This window comes from Puma concolor, chromosome E1, assembly GCF_028749965.1.
Source record: "Puma concolor isolate L17-30 chromosome E1, mPumCon1.1.hap2, whole genome shotgun sequence".
NCBI lineage: Eukaryota > Metazoa > Chordata > Mammalia > Carnivora > Felidae > Puma > Puma concolor.
Window position 1 is genome coordinate 4,930,659 of NC_141680.1, and position 17,338 is coordinate 4,947,996.

Here is a 17,338-nt window from a genome sequence, read left to right on the forward strand (position 1 = left end):
AGGGGTTAGTTATCCCTCCTCCTTGAACACCGTCAGGGACAGCTCTCTTTGTTTTGGACACTTTTCACGGGCTCAAGATTCTTCGTGCTGGAAGACTAAAATCTGGCTTGTTGTAACTGCTGGACCACCCACCCGCATCCCGGCTCTTGGTAACAACAGGGGGAGTGCGAGCCTTCTGCCCAGAAGACAACTCTGAACCCATGTGGCGGCTTCTCTGGTTCTTCTTAGCTTTCTCTTCTCCATGCTGAACGGCCTCCGTCCCACCTTCACCTGCTTCCTCCGTGATGTGCTTCTGACTCTCCTCTACTGTCATGGCGAACCCACTGCTGTTAATCTCTCAAAGTATGACATCCAAACCACATGTCGTCCTCCATCACCTTGTGCCCTCCCCTCTCTTGACCCAGGTGCAACGCCCGAGGTGGCGACTGCCTTTTGGCAGCCCCGTCCCCCTGCTGACTCACCGCTCACTGTCAAGCAAAACCCCCTCAATCCTCTGCGTGCGTGCGGTTGCTAAGTCAGATCTTCTCGCCATAGTTATGCAACTGTGCTCTGCGACCCAAGGATAAAACCATTCATTCTTGGCTGATCAGCTTTGCCTTGTTAGGTCTGATCCAACTCTCTAGGCGTGACTCATGGTGCTCCTGGACGCTGCCCTCCCCAAGTCCCTTAATTAGCATCTTCTCTGTTTCAAAAACTGGATCTGGGCTTATATGCCTATGCAGCCCTGTCTCTTCATCCCCCAACTCTGTTCCTCTGTTCCTGTCCTTCGGGTCTTCTGAGACAGCCACCCCGGTCCACTTAATCTCCATTGCCACCTTCTGAGTGCCCCACCCCCCTTTATCTGTTTGCCATCAGGGCACCTGATGTCGCTCTTGAATTTCTTTCATCCCCCTTCAGGCTGGGAGTTCCTCAGCCACCATATCTTGTCGGCAATGGTGGGGTCATGACTCAATTATACTTTGGTGTCCTTGGTCCTAAGTCATCTGGAATTGTCTCTAGTAAATGCAAATCTTGCAGGGAGGTGGGAAGGAAAGGGCTTTTTATTAGTATAGGTTTGAATCGATCTCTGTTCTCTCGGAGGAAAGGCATAGTTGGGTGGATTCAATGATGTAGACTGCTCAAGGAACAGCAAGGTTAGCCTGTGTGTGAAGACTGAATCATGACAGTATGAACGTTGAACGTTACCTTCTGGGCCAACTAACTATATTGACCTGGAGCTTGTGTGTCAAAATTCTGCACTGTATTTTATGCCTATTAGGGTAATGAGCAAATTTGGGGAACTATTCTTCATTTGGTAAAACCTGCATATTTCGAAATCTGCCTTTAGGAATACTTAAGTAATTGGTTTCAGTTTCCTCAATTTCAGCTCCTTATGAGCGCAATCGGAATGAAAATAGGTAAAACAGGGGCACCTGGGTGGCGCAGTCGGTTAAGCGTCCGACTTCACCCAGGTCACGATCTCACGGTCCGTGAGTTCGAGCCCCGCGTCAGGCTCTGGGCTGATGGCTCAGAGCCTGGAGCCTGTTTCTGTTTCTGTGTCTCCCTCTCTCTCTGCCCCTCCCCCATTCATGCTCTGTCTCTCTCTGTCCCAAGAAATAAATAAACGTTGAAAAAAAAAAAAAAAGAAAATAGGTAAAACAAAGTTTGCTAATTTCAAATCTGGTTGAAATTGACTCTTACCTTCTTGGTTTCCAAAGTGATGTTCGGTGTCCTTCAGGAGCAATGTGTCTTCTTGGGGGTCATTTCAGAAACCAAAACCAAACACAAAGAACAAGTAAACTCTAAATAAATAAATAAATAAATATATTTATATAACAGTTTAAATAAATATAGAAACTGTGTTTGCTGCAAGTTCTGCTTTTAAAAAGGTACACAGCAGATGTGGGATGGAATTAAATTTGCCACTCCCCCCCTTTGGTTAAATGATTATTCTTTAAATAATTGGTTAATTACAACATACGGTTTATATCTTTTTAAAAAGTATCTTCTGTATGTGCAAAGTACCATGTCAGTTCTTTAGGATGAGGTGCAAAGAAGAATAAAGATGGTCTCTGCCCTACGTGAATGCAAAATTTAGTAAAAGAGAAACGATCAAATAAATCGTCAACCAAGGAAAAGTAACATAAATTCTGAAAGAGCCTGATGAAATGCTATGGGGCCTTAGGGAGATGATGCTTCTGGCTGAGAGTAGGGGGCTGTGAGCGGTCAGGAAAAAAAAAAAAGAAAGGAGGGAGAGGAAATGATCCAAATTTAACCTGGATGCTTAAAGCCAGTAGTTAATTCATTTGGAAATAAGAGAAAGGTGTGAATTGTAGGCAAAGCCTCTTTCAGGCGTGTAGGAAAAACACTCCCTTGAATAGTCTACATTCTCTTAGAGAGGATGAAGGTTAGGGAGGGCAGCTGAAAATTCGTCTAGGACTAAAGCATCTCCAGTCTAGGAGTTTATAACCTACGTGATGATCTCTAGGAGCCGTGAGAGTCTGAACATTTTTGACCTCAAATTTAATTTAAGCAAACTTCCCATTTATTCCACAGTACTTCTATGGAACCAGGGGACCTGTCATGAAATACCATTTGGGCAGGAAGAGACATTTCAACACTTGGCTTATTATTTTTGTTGCCCTTTCCATCTCTTTCTCTTTTGAGTCTCTGATCATCTCCAGCTATATCCCCTGAAATTCTTACCCAAATTTTCAGGAAAAAATTCAGTGATTACATATTATATTCTGAGTCCTTAGTTTAAAACAAGTAAGACGTGGAGGCAGAATCTGTTTTCTAACACTGGTTCCATCAAGAAGCTCTTGTAATTTCTTTGAACTTTGGTTTCCTTCTGCTAAATGAGACAGATGGACCAGAATAATCTCCAGGATTTCTCTTAGCCCTGTGAATGCATGACAGGAGGTACTCAGGTGGAGACGATGGCCTGGAATCAGTCTCCCAAGCCTGGGGCCCCTCTGACGGATGCAGTGTCAGACGTGACCCAGCCCACCGTCCACAAGGCACGCTGTGCAAGACCAGTCTTGGACAGCAGCTAATCATGCCCACGGGGCATCCTAGGATGGAAAGAATGCTTGGGAGAGCTTCTTCCTGCAATCATCTCCCAGAAATCCTGACATGGGAAACAATTTTTAAATAACCATAAAAATTTCAAATAATAGTTCAAGGCAATCACAGAAGAGATATCACAAATTAACATGTTTATTTGCTAACCGCGTGGTGTAACACGTACCTAAACAATTAGGAGAGAGGTGGAATGATGCGTCATATTCAGTTTTATTCTGCAGGTTACACATCTTTTGGTCTCCTCATTGCTTACAGTCTTTTTCCTCCTTGTAAGAGCTAATAACGACTCCCGTGTGGCCGTACCTCCTTGACCTGTAACCTGATGAGGTTTAATCACAGCTACACGGCGCAAACAAGTGGGCACTTGTGAGCACTTACCTTGAGATGCTGCGGCGAAGCAGTTTCGAGAGTGTGGCCCCCCCAGCTCTCTTTATACTCCCAAATCTGCCAGCCCAGCACTCCAACTTGGCTATATTTGGGGGGATCACCATTTACTTGTGAGATGTAAATGCGTCGTAGCCCTGATCTCTCACTCTTGTTAAATTACTTGGATAAACGACCAGCGGAGGCTGCATAATGCCAAGTCAGCTGCGTAGGGATTTCGACGTTGGACACAGATCTTTGAGACTTAGAGAGTCCTAGGGGCTGAGTGCACTGGGGCAGGGTGTGCTAAGAAGGTCAGTGAAGGGCAGAACCACAGGATGGATTGTCAAGCAATGGGCGATCAATAGCACGGACGGTAAGTCCATCTCAGCTAGCTAGCATTGATATGGAATGGTGCGTGCCTCTTCTCAGAAGTTTCTGGAAAACTTAAGATCAACCATTTAACACATCCAGCGTTATTTATTTATTTATTTATTTATTGTTAAAAAAAAAAAAAATCCAGTGATGAAGGAAAGCTTTCTAAAACTTCGTATTATCTTGTGTTATGTAATCTGTACCTGGAAGAGGATCTAACTTTTTCTTGCTCACCCAGGCATCTGGGAGGATGATGGAAAGCAGTCATCAGAGTAATTAGTTTTTCGTAGTGGGTTTTTCCCTGTGCTAATTGTTCCTAGATTGTGAAGAATTTTTGTGTTTGTTTTTTAGTTTTTTTTTTTTTTTAATTTTAAAAATGTTTTTACTTATTTTTGAAAGAGAGAGAGAGAGAGCAGGAGCAGGGGAGGAGCAGAGAGAAGGGGAGGAGACACAGAATCTGAAGCAGGCTCCAGGCTCTAAGCTGTCTGCACAGAGCCCGATGTGGGGCTCGAACTCACGAACTGTGAGATCATGACCTGAGCCCAAGTTGGATGCTTAACTGACTGAGCCACCCAGGTGCCCCTTGCTTTTTAGTTTTTACACCTTCAACTTCATGGCCAGACTCTCAGGTGTGATTTCCTTAAAAAAAATTTTTTTTAAATGTTTATTTCTGAGAGAGACAGAGACAGAATACAAATGGGAGAGGGGCAAAGAGAGAGGGAGACACAGAATCCGAATCCAAAGCAGGCTCCAGGCTCTGAGCTGTCAGCACAGAGCCTGATGTGGGGCTCGGACTCATGAACCACGAGTTCATGACCTGAGCCGAAGTCGGGCGCTCAACCGACTGAGCCACCCAGGCATCCCAGGTGTGATTTCTTTTTGTGGTTAGTATGCTTGCCTCTACCTGCCTGAGTTTGTTTTTTCTAATCTGGTATAGACCAGGAAGCAGATTACAAAGTTCGAATCATGCTGAAGTTCAGAGTCAGTAAGTTCCACATGAAATTCTGGAGTTCTGATGACAATACATGGTCTTTGTGACAGCTCTTATGGTTGCTTGGGTTTTCTTTCTTTTTCTTCTTTCTTTCTTTCTTTCTTTCTTTCTTTCTTTCTTTCTCTCTCTCTCTCTCTCTCTCTCTTTCTTTCTTTCTTTCTTTCTAGAACATAAGTGATATTTGAATGTGTAGAAAATTAGAGCCATTGATGGCAACACAGAATGACTTGTTTAAGTCATATATGATCAATGGTGACTCAAGAGTCTCATTCAGTCCTCCAGTGGGTAGTCTGGTACAGGTGGGGCATTGCCACAGGAAAGTTGGCGTGTGCGTAGAGGAGGAACAGGAACAGGAACAAGATGACACTGTGTGTAGAGGAGGAACAGACAGGAATAAGACTTCCACGTGGTGTTTTCCAAAGTAGATTTGGCAGAACACTGCTTCTGAGGGAAGCTGCAAAATAAATGGCCCAGTGGCGAACTGGAAGAATGGCAAACACTGTTGCCAGCCATCAGAGATTCACTGAAGATATTAGCACATTAAGGGATCGGAGCCATCTTTTTCAGTAAACAGGAGTAACTTTCATACCTGTGGATCTGATGGTGCAATCCCATCCTAGTCCCTGTTCCAGAAAACAAGAAGGGAACCAGAAGGCTGTAATCCACAAGGAGGTTGTCTCTGTTCCTTAGCAGCATTTGGCCCAGGAGAAAGCCACAGAGAGCCATCAGCCATAAACACAGCTGCTTTTATTCAAGGGACAGCCTTCTGCGTGTAGCAGATGTTGAGTAGACGTTCCAGCGAATAAATGAATCCAGGGGATTCATGGGGAATCTGTGGAGTGGTAGGAAAGACAATGGAATCAGGCTCAGTTTCACTTAATAGTCGTAGTTTACACTTATTAAGAACTCACCGCATGCCAGGCTTTGTCCATATAGGTTCACTGAAGCTTTGTGATAGTTCCTTCTGTGAGGGGAGCACTAATATCTTTCTAGTGACCTTTTTACAGGCAAGGAAATTGGGCCGCTGGCAGTGGAAGTGAACTGCCTCAGGCCATGTGAAGAGTAAGTGGTGGGAACAAGATTCAAACCTTCTCTGACTCAAGAACCTGTTCCTGTAAGCTTTTGCTTCCACAAGCATGTCAGTTTTGGGTGCCTGTTAGGCACGAGGTTCTGTGCTTGCAGTGGGCAATGGGGATGCAAAACGGGGTCATTGCCTCAAAAGAGCTGATAAAAGACGTGGGGACAGGGCCCCTGGATGGGAAAGGAGAAGCCACTTTTCCAAGGTCCAGCTAAGCGTCCGAATGAGTGGGATGGGCCACGGATTAGACGTAAGCACAAGGCATTTGAACCCCCTAAAGCATGTTGTATATGCAAAATCTCATCAGAATTGTTACTGGTGATAGTGATACTGCTTTGGAGGAGAGAGAGATCTGGAAGGAAGTCGGCGACGGCCGGGGCGGGGGGGGGGTGCTGCAGAGATAATAATGAACTTTTTGTAGTAGTTTCTAGTTCATCTTGCAGTTTCGTATATTATGTTTGATTTTCTCTACCAGCCTGAGGGGTTTAGGTTGTTCATATTCATATTATTATTATTTGTTTAATTTTTTAAACATTTATTTATTTCTGAGAGACAGAGAGACAGAGCACGAGTGGGGGAGGGGCAGAGAGAGAGGGAGACACAGAATCTGAAGCAGGCTCCAGGCTCTGAGCTGTCAGCACAGAGCCCAACGTGGGGCTTGAACCCACAAACCATGAAATCGTGACCTGAGTTGAAGTCGGACACTTAACCTACTGAGCCACGAGCTTCCAAGGCCCAGTGAAGGAGTTGGGACATTGTTCTGAGATCACTGGGGGATCTTTTGATGTTCTGAGCAGCACAGTGAACATATATATGTAAAGATATTTGATGATGCTTCTAGAACTGATGGTAGGATATAATGGAGAGGGCAGAACCCAGGGGAGCCCAGAACCATTTAGCAACTATTTAAAAAACCTTGCTGCAAAACTCGCTGAGATGATTACACAGACTCAGAGCCTGCGGGCAGGCAGTTAGAGAGTTAGCATTATCCCCTGGATGGCCCTACAAACTCAGATCTGTGTGAAAACTCTCCACAGCTCCGGAAGGCTGGCCTTCACAATGGTCGTGCCCTGCTGTCTCTGAGTCCATCCTGCAGATCCAAGGAGAAGAAGATTAATGTGGATCAAACTTTTTCCGCCTCACTGTACCATTTAGGTATAGCGAGAAAAGAAAATGTTTAAACCTTGGAGATGAAAAGACCTCTATGTGCCATAGGCTTATTGTTTTGAGTCTTAACCCCGCATTGTATCAGTACATTAAAATCTACTTGTGTTGAATACAAAAATAATCATGGTGTGAAATAAGGAGGGCCTTGATTAAGTGAGATAGAATGAGATTTAAAGGGAGAGAGAGGGGCGCCTGGGAGGCTCACTTGATTGAGCGTCTGACCTCGGCTCCGGTCATGATCTCACGGTTTGTGAGTTTGAGCCACGCATCGGGCTCCGTGCTGACAGCTCAGAGCCTGGAGCCTGCTTCAGATTCTGTGTCTCTGTCTCTTTCTGCCCCTTCCCTGCTCATGCTCTGTCTCTGTCTCTCTCTCTCTGAAAAGTAAATAAACATTAAAAATAAATAAATAAATAGATAGATAGATAGATAGATAGATAAAAAGAAAGAGAAAACCCAAGGGATACCCTGAAGGTAGCATCCATGGGACTTAGATGGCTTCCAGCTTTGACCGCCTTTCATCTAGCCCTCATTTCAGCCTGGGAAGCTAGGGGCATGACCCCAGCCCCAAGGAAGTACAGGAGAGAAAGAGGAGTTTAGATTTTCAACGTATTGAACTTGAGATGACAGGATGGAGGGACAAGTGTTCAAAGTTTAAAGAAGTCAAGGCTGAAGACCATAGGTCTATGGGGAAGGGGACTTTTTGGGGGGAGGGGAGCTGTCACCTGTGTGGGGCAACACTTGAACTCATTAAGGAGGTTAAGCTCTCTCAGAAGAAGGCTGCATGTTTAGGAGGTGAGAGGAGGGAACGCAGAGTGGGGAGGAAAGGTCATTCTGCGGGTGGGCAAATACCTGAGTGAGGTTTCGTTGGAGCCAAAGGGAACCAATGGGTTTGCATTTTACTTCTGCCAGTTAGTGACTGTGGCAAGTCACATCACCCCTTTTACCAACTGTGCTGTTTTCCCTTCAGCTGCAAAAGCATATGGATAATTCTGTTTCTGCCTAAGCAATGTGGACGGTGTGGGGGATCAAACAAAATACCGTCATTTCCATCTTGATCTGGGTGTCTCTGCACGCAGCCTGTTTCTAGCTCATGCCAAACACTATGTTTCCATCTGCATCAACCTTGATATAGACCACAGCAAATAATCCGTCAGCACCAAAAACCCAAGAGAGCAACATGGACTTTATTAAAGATTTTGTGGTGGGAAGACGTGGAAGAGGGTTATATTACACTCCCTAGAGTTAAGTATTCAAAGTGTGCATCAGAAATGTCAGGTCTACAAACTCCATTCTCCTTCACAAGGATGCTGGTGGTTTATTTCCTTTCCTCCCCGGAGTGTCTCCCCCAACTCTTCCTGGTACTCAGCTCTGTTATGGGAGCCCTTCAGCTCTGCCATTCCTATTCAGCTGATTACTCAACAAAATAAAAGTCCTCAAGTAAAGAAGACTACTTTTGGCTTTAGTAAGTGGGGTGACCGCCTATTTTTACACTCATATGCCCTTTTGGGGGTCTCATCTTTATCCCACTGCTACTGCCTGCCATAGTCCATAGCTCACACAACCACACCATCATCCCATCTCTCCCAGACCTGAGAGGAGATCTGTGAACAAGGGCTTTCTCCATTCTTGTGACAAAATCGTTTTGTGAACTCAAAAGCAAAGGGAACTTTATTATTAGAGTCAGAACAAGTCAAGGGCGGTGATATTTTCAAGAGAGAGGGTCTAATGGAGACCACTATAGAGAAGCCAGAGAAAAAGAAGACTGAAAAGGGCATTGCATTGGTCAGGGAGGTGATCTTGACATTAATGTCAGCAGGATGGTGGGGGTGGAAGCTTTGATGGCAAAGGATTAAGGAGTGAGCAGGTGTCAAGGAGGAGGGAAACGTTTTCCTGATTTTCCTAGGAGCAAATCTCTCCACCAATCAGTATGCAAGATGCATTTAGAGGAAGCATAGATTTGGATGGTGCAAGAAAGAGAGAGGCAGTAGCAGGGCCAAATAGAGAGGACTAGGAAATAAGTATGACCAAGGTCATTCCTCAGAGGGCTACTTGAGAAGAAAGGGCAATTAATTGTGCTGGTAGCGGGATCATACCTTACCCCTCACAGCCATGTAAGAGCTTATGTAACAGTTGAAATTTCAGCAAGCAGCAGGAAGTTCCCTAGCCAGGGACAGAAATTTCTGGGTGAAAGTCATAGGACAGGTACATTACTGAGTGACACTAATTCATATTTGCATTGCCTAATTAAAGATTTGGGTGAGAATATTAGATCCCAGAACCAGAGTTGGGGGGGGGGGGCGCTGGAATATTATCTAATCTAATTCTGACCGTACAGAATCAGAAATTGAGGTTCCAGACAAATTACCTAATTAATGCTACAGGTGGAAACAGACTCCCTTCCTGTTCTACTTTCAAACCCAAGAGACCTAATTCAGAACTTGTTCAAACGCAACATATACCCTTCTTCACTGCTGGCATTCATACATAGGAATTTTGCAAAGCACAGTTGATAGGGGATTATCAAAAGAATCATTTAAATAGATTCTCCTTAAATCTCAATGAGGAGATAGATCGATCAGCTTTACATGTGGGAAAACTGAGGCCTGGCAAGGTTGAGCGGCTAGTCACACAGCTAGTAAGTGGCAGAGGGGCACTAGAACAAACATCTTTGACTCCAAGTCTGGTTTGTGTTTTTGCTCAAGGCAGCTGCTTTTGGCTTTGCAAGATCCTGTAAGACACTAATGCTCTCAGAATTATACACGCTTCTCAGAATTACACACAAACCAGGCAACCCTCTCTGAAACAACATGGGAGAGATTGTGTGGATGGTCTGGGAACACTGTGTTCAAAGAAGAAATCCTACTGGCCAGGTCTGCTCTGTAAACTGGAGACTTCCCTGCTTGGCCTCATAATCTGGACTGATGCCCTGCCAGCAGTAGGGTCTCCTGTCATTTGCGTGTCATTTTTGTCTGTTAGTTGTGGTTTGGTTACTTTGGTTGCTTAAAGCCCCATTAGAACTAGGAACAGTATGAGCGATTACTTTTTTTTTTTTTTTTTTTTTTTTTTTTTTTTTTTTTTTTTTATTTTTGGGACAGAGAGAGACAGAGCATGAATGGGGGAGGGGCAGAGAGAGAGGGAGACACAGAATCGGAAACAGGCTCCAGGCTCTGAGCCATCGGCCCAGAGCCCGACGCGGGGCTCGAACTCACGGACCGCGAGATCGTGACCTGGCTGAAGTCGGACGCTTAACCGACTGCGCCACCCAGGCGCCCCTTTTTTTTTTTTTTTTTTTTTTTTTTTTTTATTTATTTTTGGGACAGAGAGAGACAGAGCATGAATGGGGGAGGGGCAGAGAGAGAGGGAGACACAGAATCGGAAACAGGCTCCAGGCTCTGAGCCATCGGCCCAGAGCCCGTGAGCGATTACTTTTAATTACTACTGTTGGGGGGCGCCTGGGTGGCTCACTCAGTTGAGTGTCCGACTTTGGCTCAGATCATGATCTCATGGTTCGTGAGTTTGAGCCCCACATCAGGCTCTGTGCTGATAACTCAGAGCTTGGAGCCTGCTTCGGATTCTGTGTCTCTGTCTCTTTGTGCCCCCCACTCCCTGCTTGTGCTCTGTCTCTGTCTCTCTCTCTGTCAAAAGTAAATACACATTAAAAATTTTTTTTTTTAATTACTACTGTTGGGATCTTAAATGATGTATTCTAAAATACGTGTATTCTTTGCCAGACATAGCCAAAATGTATATTTATGTTGTTAAGATCTGCATGCAATGTAGTAATTAAGAATGGACCTTGAGAGTCACAATGCTGAGGTTCAGATCCTGATTTCATAATTTAAACTGAATTTGGGGCAAGTTATTTAACTTTTCTGAGCTTGTTTCTTTATCTGTAAAATGGGGATAATAACAAAACCTAACTCATGGGGTTCTTATGATGGTTACGTTAATGAATGCACGGCAGGGTATTATTTGGAAGTGATTCCATAGTTTGGGAAAGGGAAGAGTAGGCAGGGCCATGTCAGCAGGACAGCCTGAGATTTAGAAACCAGGAGCTTTCTCTAGAGCTTTCTCTGTCAGTGCCGGGGGCTCTGGAAGCCAGGACAATGCCATCTTTGTTGTTATTTCCTGTCTCTTATGTTGCTGTTTGGTGAAGCTCACCAGATGACCACACCCTGACCATTGTCCATCCAGTCCTCCCACCCTACCCGATGCGTTTAGCCAATTTCCTGTTCAGATGGCGAAGAACATTCTTAAGTCAACAGCACCCCTCCTCCCCCAAACACACACTCATACACACAACAATAAGAAAAAACATGCAAGATGGAGCCTGGATACTGGAAAGCAGCATGACCAACTATCCTAGTTTGTGTGGGATTGAAGAAGTTCCTGAGACTTTCAGTTTTAAGGTCAGTACAGTCCTGGGTAAATCCAGATAAGTTCATCACCCTACCTGAAAGGTTGTTGGGGGGATATGATGGCAAAGCCCTCGAACCTGTCTGAGATGGGGCTACCTAGAACCAGCTTGCGATCTCCCACCATGCCAGGATGGTGACGGAATTCATACCTGGAATTGCTAATTTTGAGGCTGTCATGCACAGAACCAGCAACATAGTGAGCATACACTCATTCAATCGTTTATTCAACAAACATTCATTGAGCACCTACTATGCGCTGGATTTTAAGTGCTGGAGAACAAAATAGGCAAAGTCTCGGGATGCCTGCGTGGCTCAGTCGGTTAAGTGTCCAACTTCAGCTCAGGTCATGATCTCACAGTTTGTGAGTTCCAGACCCGCATCAGTCTCTGTGCTGACAGCTCAAAGCCTAGAGCCTGCTGGGATTGTGTCTCCCTCTTTCTCTGTCCCTCTCCAGCTCGTACTCTCTCTCTGTGTCTCTCAAAAATTAATAAACATTAAAAAAATTTAAAAAAAAAAAATTTTTTTTTTCAACATTTATTTATTTTTGGGACAGAGAGAGACAGAGCATGAATGGGGGAGGGGCAAAGAGAGAGGGAGACACAGAATCGGAAACAGGCTCCAGGCTCTGAGCCATCAGCCCAGAGCCTGACGCGGGGCTCGAACTCACGGACCGCGAGATCGTGACCTGGCTGAAGTCGGACGTTTAACCGACTGCGCCACCCAGGCGCCCCCCAAAAAAATTTTTTTTAAATAGGCAAAGTCTCTGCCTTCCTGGAAATTCTTTTCCAGTGTGTATGCATTGTTGTCTAGGGACAGACAATAAACAAACACCTGATGTCAATTAGCGATGAATGCTCCGAAGGAAAGGCAAAGCAGGATCAGGAAATAGCGGTTGTGTGGTGTCTAAACTGATAAATCAGGGAAAGTTTCTCTGAAGAGGTGATCTTTGAATAGACACGAAGTGAAGGAGCAAGCCATTAGAAGGCCCTGGGAGGTGAGTGTGCCTGCACAGGAAGGGAAAAAAGGCCAGTAGGGCAGGGGCAAAGGGAGCCAGGGAAATAGTAGCAGGGAATGAAGTGGCACAGGTGGCCAGGGGCCAAATGGTTTGGAGCCTTGCAAACTAAGGTAAGGACTTCGGGTTTTAAATGTCAGCTGTCATTATAATGGCAGCTTTGTTCTTTTTTATTGCATGCTGAGTGTGCGCCCTAGCAGCAGCTCTGCTTCATTCAGTCCAACGGAAAGAATTTGGCTCCTGAAGATACTGTTCCGGCCATTGAGGATAAAAAGCTGGTTCTCCGTTTATACTCCAGTTGGGGTTTGGAGAGGGAGAAGTGGGTCACAGCTCTGAAAATGCGGGAAAACTCACCTGCCCTGCGTCCCTTCGGGGGACGCGCCGTGAAACTCCTGGAAATAAACAGTTTGAATTTCCCAGAGAGGGGAGGGGCCACTTCCGGTGCGCCCCAGGGCATCATGGGAGGAGTCGGGTGGAGGGAAGAAAAGGCCGGAAGTGGCCCGCCGCCATTGTTCGGACCGAGCTGAGGCGAGGGCGCGGCGTTGCCGGTGAGTGAGCGTGTGGGGCTTGTGAGGGAGGAGCGCCTCGCGCGTCCTCAGGACCTATTCGCGCTGGCGATGACAGAGAATAGCCGCACGAGGCCGGGTGGTGGCGCGGGGATGAAACTGGGCTTGGGGCGCGAACTTGAAGGCGGGGCCGTTAGAACCTTCTGGAAAATTCTTGAGTCCCGCACATTGCACAGGGCGCGGGGTTCAGTCGAATATACCTGTCATGCACGTCATGCCCCCTCCGGTTTGCGTTGCGCGCCGTGGGATTCAGCGGCATTGTTTTCCAGAATCCCGAGGAGGAGGACTGTGTTGCCCAAAAGGCACCACCTTTCCCGCCCACGCTCGTCACGCGGGTGTGTCACGCTGTGAGCCCTTGTCCTTTGAACCTCTGACTCTAGTAGCTCCGTTTCCCCGGAGCGAGCCGTGAACCCCGGTTTCTGGGTGAACCCATGAAGGTCAGGCCGCCGTGGGCCGAGAAGAGCCCTGCGTTGGGCGCTGTCCCCAAGGGGACTGTTTTTCTCCTTGGACACCGCGCGGGCTCTGTTTTCCCTTGTGGGCTCCGGAAGCGGCCTCTTGGTGGCCCTCGGGGGCAGGAGGGAGGAATCAGGCTGGTAAATCCCATCCCTTAAGCAGAGGTTCTTTCCATCTGCCCACAGCCGAGTCCTCGGCTTCCCACTTCGGAAAAAATGTGACCGATGAGGTCCGCCGTGAAGGTGGCCGGGGACACTGGTATGTGTGACATGTGCCCGGACCTCTGCCACGGCCAGGAGGCCGAGTTTACCGTTTGCGCCCTGACAGCTGCGGTGTCAGCCCCGGAATGTTAATCCGGCCCGAAAGCTTGTGTGACAGGGAGCAACTCCGAGCAGCTGTGCTAACGGTCTCATCCGTCACATGACCCCGTCCTCTTCACCTTGCTGTTGTCCGTTGTGGCCTCGTCTTGGCTGAGAAGTGGGTAGGAAATCTCCTTAAGGAGCAGGTGTTATTTACTCACTTATTTAAAAAAATGCGAGCTTTTAAAAAAAAAAAATTCCAAAAGTAGTGTTTGCATTCTAGAAAGACTGACAAATATAATCAAACACGGAAGGGGAATTTTAAATCACTCCTAAAACTTTGGGGGCGCCTGGGTGGCTCAGTCGGTTAAGCGTCTGACTTCGGCTCAGGTCACGATCTCACGGTGGGTGGGTTCGAGCCCCCGCGTGGGGCTCTGTGCTGACAGCTCAGAGCCTGGAGGCTGCTTCGGATTCCGTGTCTCCCTCTCTGTCTCTCTCTGCCCCTCCCCCACTCATGCTCTGTCTGTCTTTCTCTCTCTCTCAAAAATGAATTTGCACCCAAAAAAAATTAAAATTTTAGCATAGGGCTGGTTTATCTAAAATTTGGCCTAAATCCTTTTACACTTTCCCCCCATGTTTGTAAACATCTGTACATTTTTTTTTTTTTTTTTAAGTAGGTTTCTGCCCAGTGCAGGGGTCCAATGTGGAGCTTGAACTCACCACCCTGAGGTCAAGACCTGAGCTGAGATCGTGAGTCTGAGGCTTATCCACCCAGGCACGCCCACATACACAATATTTTTAAGCACATGCACAACTGGGATATGATCCTGAAAGCATGATTCTGTGTCCTGCCTTTAAAATTTAAGAGATGATGAAAAACTTCTCATGGTGCTAACTCTTCTTCCACATCATGATTTTTAAAAAAAGTTTATTTATTTATTTTGAGAGAGGGAGAGCACCCGTGAGCAGGGGATGGGCAGAGAGAGAATCCCAAGCAGGCTCCTTGCTATCAGTGCAGAGCCAGATGCAGGGCTTGGACTCAGGAACATGAGATCATGACCTGAGCAGAAATCAAGAGTTGAACACTTATTTGACTGAGCCACCCAGGCGCCCCCACCCCCCCTTCATGATTACTTAGCATTCCATCCTGTGAAGGTACCATAACTTACCCAGTTTTCTATTGACAATTTAGGTGCTCTAATTTTTTGTGCCTTGAAATATCCTAGTAAGCGTATGTCCACATAAATGTTTTTATGCATATCTTTAATTATGAAATTTAGAAAATAGACTTTGTGGTCAAAGGCTATAGATGTTTTAAGGTTTGCAATAATGGATTCCCTGGTATTGCAGTCTCCATAGCAATGATATTTTGTAGGAAAACAAAAAGTATTCATTAATGATTGTGCTGATCATCAAATGTTGTAAATATGCAGTAATTAAGGCAACAACCTGATTGCAAAATAAGATGACAGATCTTGCCAAAATTGCAGAATTTAATGAAATTGATGGAAGTAGTATTAGAAATCTGCTTGAATTTTGGAAAGTATGGATGCAGCAGCAGTGAACTAGTTAACAAGTGAAGAACTGAAAATAGTGAAGCTGATCCAGTGTTTCACGAGAACTGAGTTCAGAATCAAAGGATTAGGAAGGCCCTTAAAAATAATGAAGCCATTACACATTTTTTGCAAAAAATTGAGACATTCTTTATGATTGCATTGCAAAACTTTAACCTAATGGATGCCATACATTGTAAGACTGGGAACTTTCCCTTTTCTCCCAACTCCTTTGTTGATTCCTTCTTTATTCTAAGAATTAGCAGAGAGTTGCAATTACAAGCTAAATCTTGTGAAATATAATAGAAAATAAACTTACTTCAGTAATTTTTGTTTTTGTTTTTTTTTTTTTTTTAAATTTTTATTTGTTTTTGAGAGAGAAAGAGAGAGGGAGGGAGTGCACACAAGTAGGGGGAAGGTCAGAGAGGGAGACACAGAATCCAAAGCAGGCTCCAGGCTCTGAGGTGTCAGCACAAAACTGGATGCGGGGCTCAAACTCACAAACCCTGAGCTCATGACCTCAGCTGAAGTCAGACACTTAACCAACTAAGCCACCCAGGTGCCCCAAGTTTGGTTTTATTTTTAAGGCAAAATCCCAATCAGATTCTTTCCCCAGAATTTACTATGCAGTTTTGGACTTCATTTTAATTTAGATTCACTTTAAAAGGGTTGTTTTCCCAGATGACATGTTTGTCTATATAGAAAATTGCAAGGAATTTATAAAAAACTTCCAGACTACTAAGTGCGTTCAGTAGGGTTTCATACAAAAATCAGTTGTATTTCTATATGCTATGTGCTAGTAACGAACATATGGATATCAAAATTAAAAATATAATACCATTTACAATTGCTTAAAAGCAAAAAGAAAGGAGGGCCTCCTTGGTGGCTCAGTTAAGCATCTGACTTCACTCAGGTCACGATCTCACAGTTTCATGGGTTTGAACCCTGTGTTGGGCTCTGTGCCGACCACTCAGAGCCTGGAGTCTGCTTTGGATTTTGTGTCTCCCCCTCTCTCTCTGCCCCTCCCCTGTTCTCTCTCTCTCTCAAAAATAAATAAAGATTAAAAAATTTTTTTAAAAAGAGAAAAATTAAGAAAAAATAAAGGAAAAGAAAAATTTAGGTGTGAATCTAACAAAACATGTATAGAACTCTGTATGCCAAAAACTACAAAACCACTGATGAAAGAAATCATGGTTCTAGATAAATGGAGAGATATACTAACTTCATGAATTGGAAGAATCAACAGAGTATGTTAATTCTCCCCAAAGTGATAAACAGATTTAATACATTTGCTATCAAAAATTCTAACTGTGGCTTTAAAGTTTGACATACAGTATTCTAATTATCTTACCAAAGCACTGTAATTGTAGTATGTCCCTCAATGAAAAATTATAAACAGCTTTATGGAGGTATAATGACATATTACATACAGCACGTATTTAGAGTGTATTGACATGTGCCTATGCTCTGATGCCATCATCTGAGTCAAGACAATGAACATGTCTGTCATCCTGAAAAGTTTCCTTCTGCTCCTTTGTAATTCCCCCTGGTGACCACTGGTCAGCTTTCAATAACTACAGATTAATTTTTATTTTCTAGAATTTTATATAAATGGAATAATAGAGTTTATAATTTTTTGGGGGGGTTGTCTTCTTTACTAAGCATAATTAGTTGAAGAATCATCCACTTTTTCGTATGTTAACAATTTATTTCTTTTCATTGCTGAGTAACGTTCCATTGTATGGATTTACCCCAGTTCATTTCTCCATTCACTTGTTCATGGACTTTTGGGTTGTTTCCATTTTGGGGTTATTACAAATAAATATATTATGGATATTTCTTTTGGGTAAATAGGTGTGTAATGAGTAGAACAAATGGATTATTTCTAAACTTTTGAAGAAGCTGCCAAACTATTTTTTTTTAATTTTTATTTATTTGTTTTTTAAGAGGGAGAGAGTGCAAGTAGGGGAGAGGGGCAGAGTGGGAGAGGGGGAGAGAGA

At 44.7% G+C, this 17,338-nt stretch overlaps 1 protein-coding gene and 1 long non-coding RNA gene across 3 annotated transcripts in view; one reads left to right on the forward strand and one right to left on the reverse strand.

The window, feature by feature from the left end:
- The window catches only part of MYH13 (myosin heavy chain 13), a 64,353-nt gene extending 58,777 nt beyond the window's left edge, over positions 1–5,576 (reverse strand). Inside the window, exons 1-2 of the mRNA XM_086686029.1 lie at positions 5,382–5,576; positions 1,681–1,731 (exon numbers count right to left, since the gene is read on the reverse strand). Coding sequence (XP_086542155.1) covers positions 1,681–1,731; positions 5,382–5,518 — 188 coding nt within the window. The 5' untranslated portion in view covers positions 5,519–5,576. The remainder of the gene's footprint in view (positions 1–1,680; positions 1,732–5,381) is intronic.
- A 5,636-nt stretch (positions 5,577–11,212) lies between these two features.
- LOC147574036 (uncharacterized) overlaps positions 11,213–17,338 on the forward strand; it is an 80,009-nt gene continuing 73,883 nt past the window's right edge. Inside the window, exon 1 of one of the 2 annotated variants that reach the window (XR_015243845.1) lies at positions 11,213–11,446. This is a non-coding gene — a long non-coding RNA (uncharacterized LOC147574036). Of the gene's footprint in view, positions 11,447–12,956; positions 13,016–17,338 lie in introns of those variants that run through there. The other variant, XR_015243846.1, reaches the window with a different exon arrangement.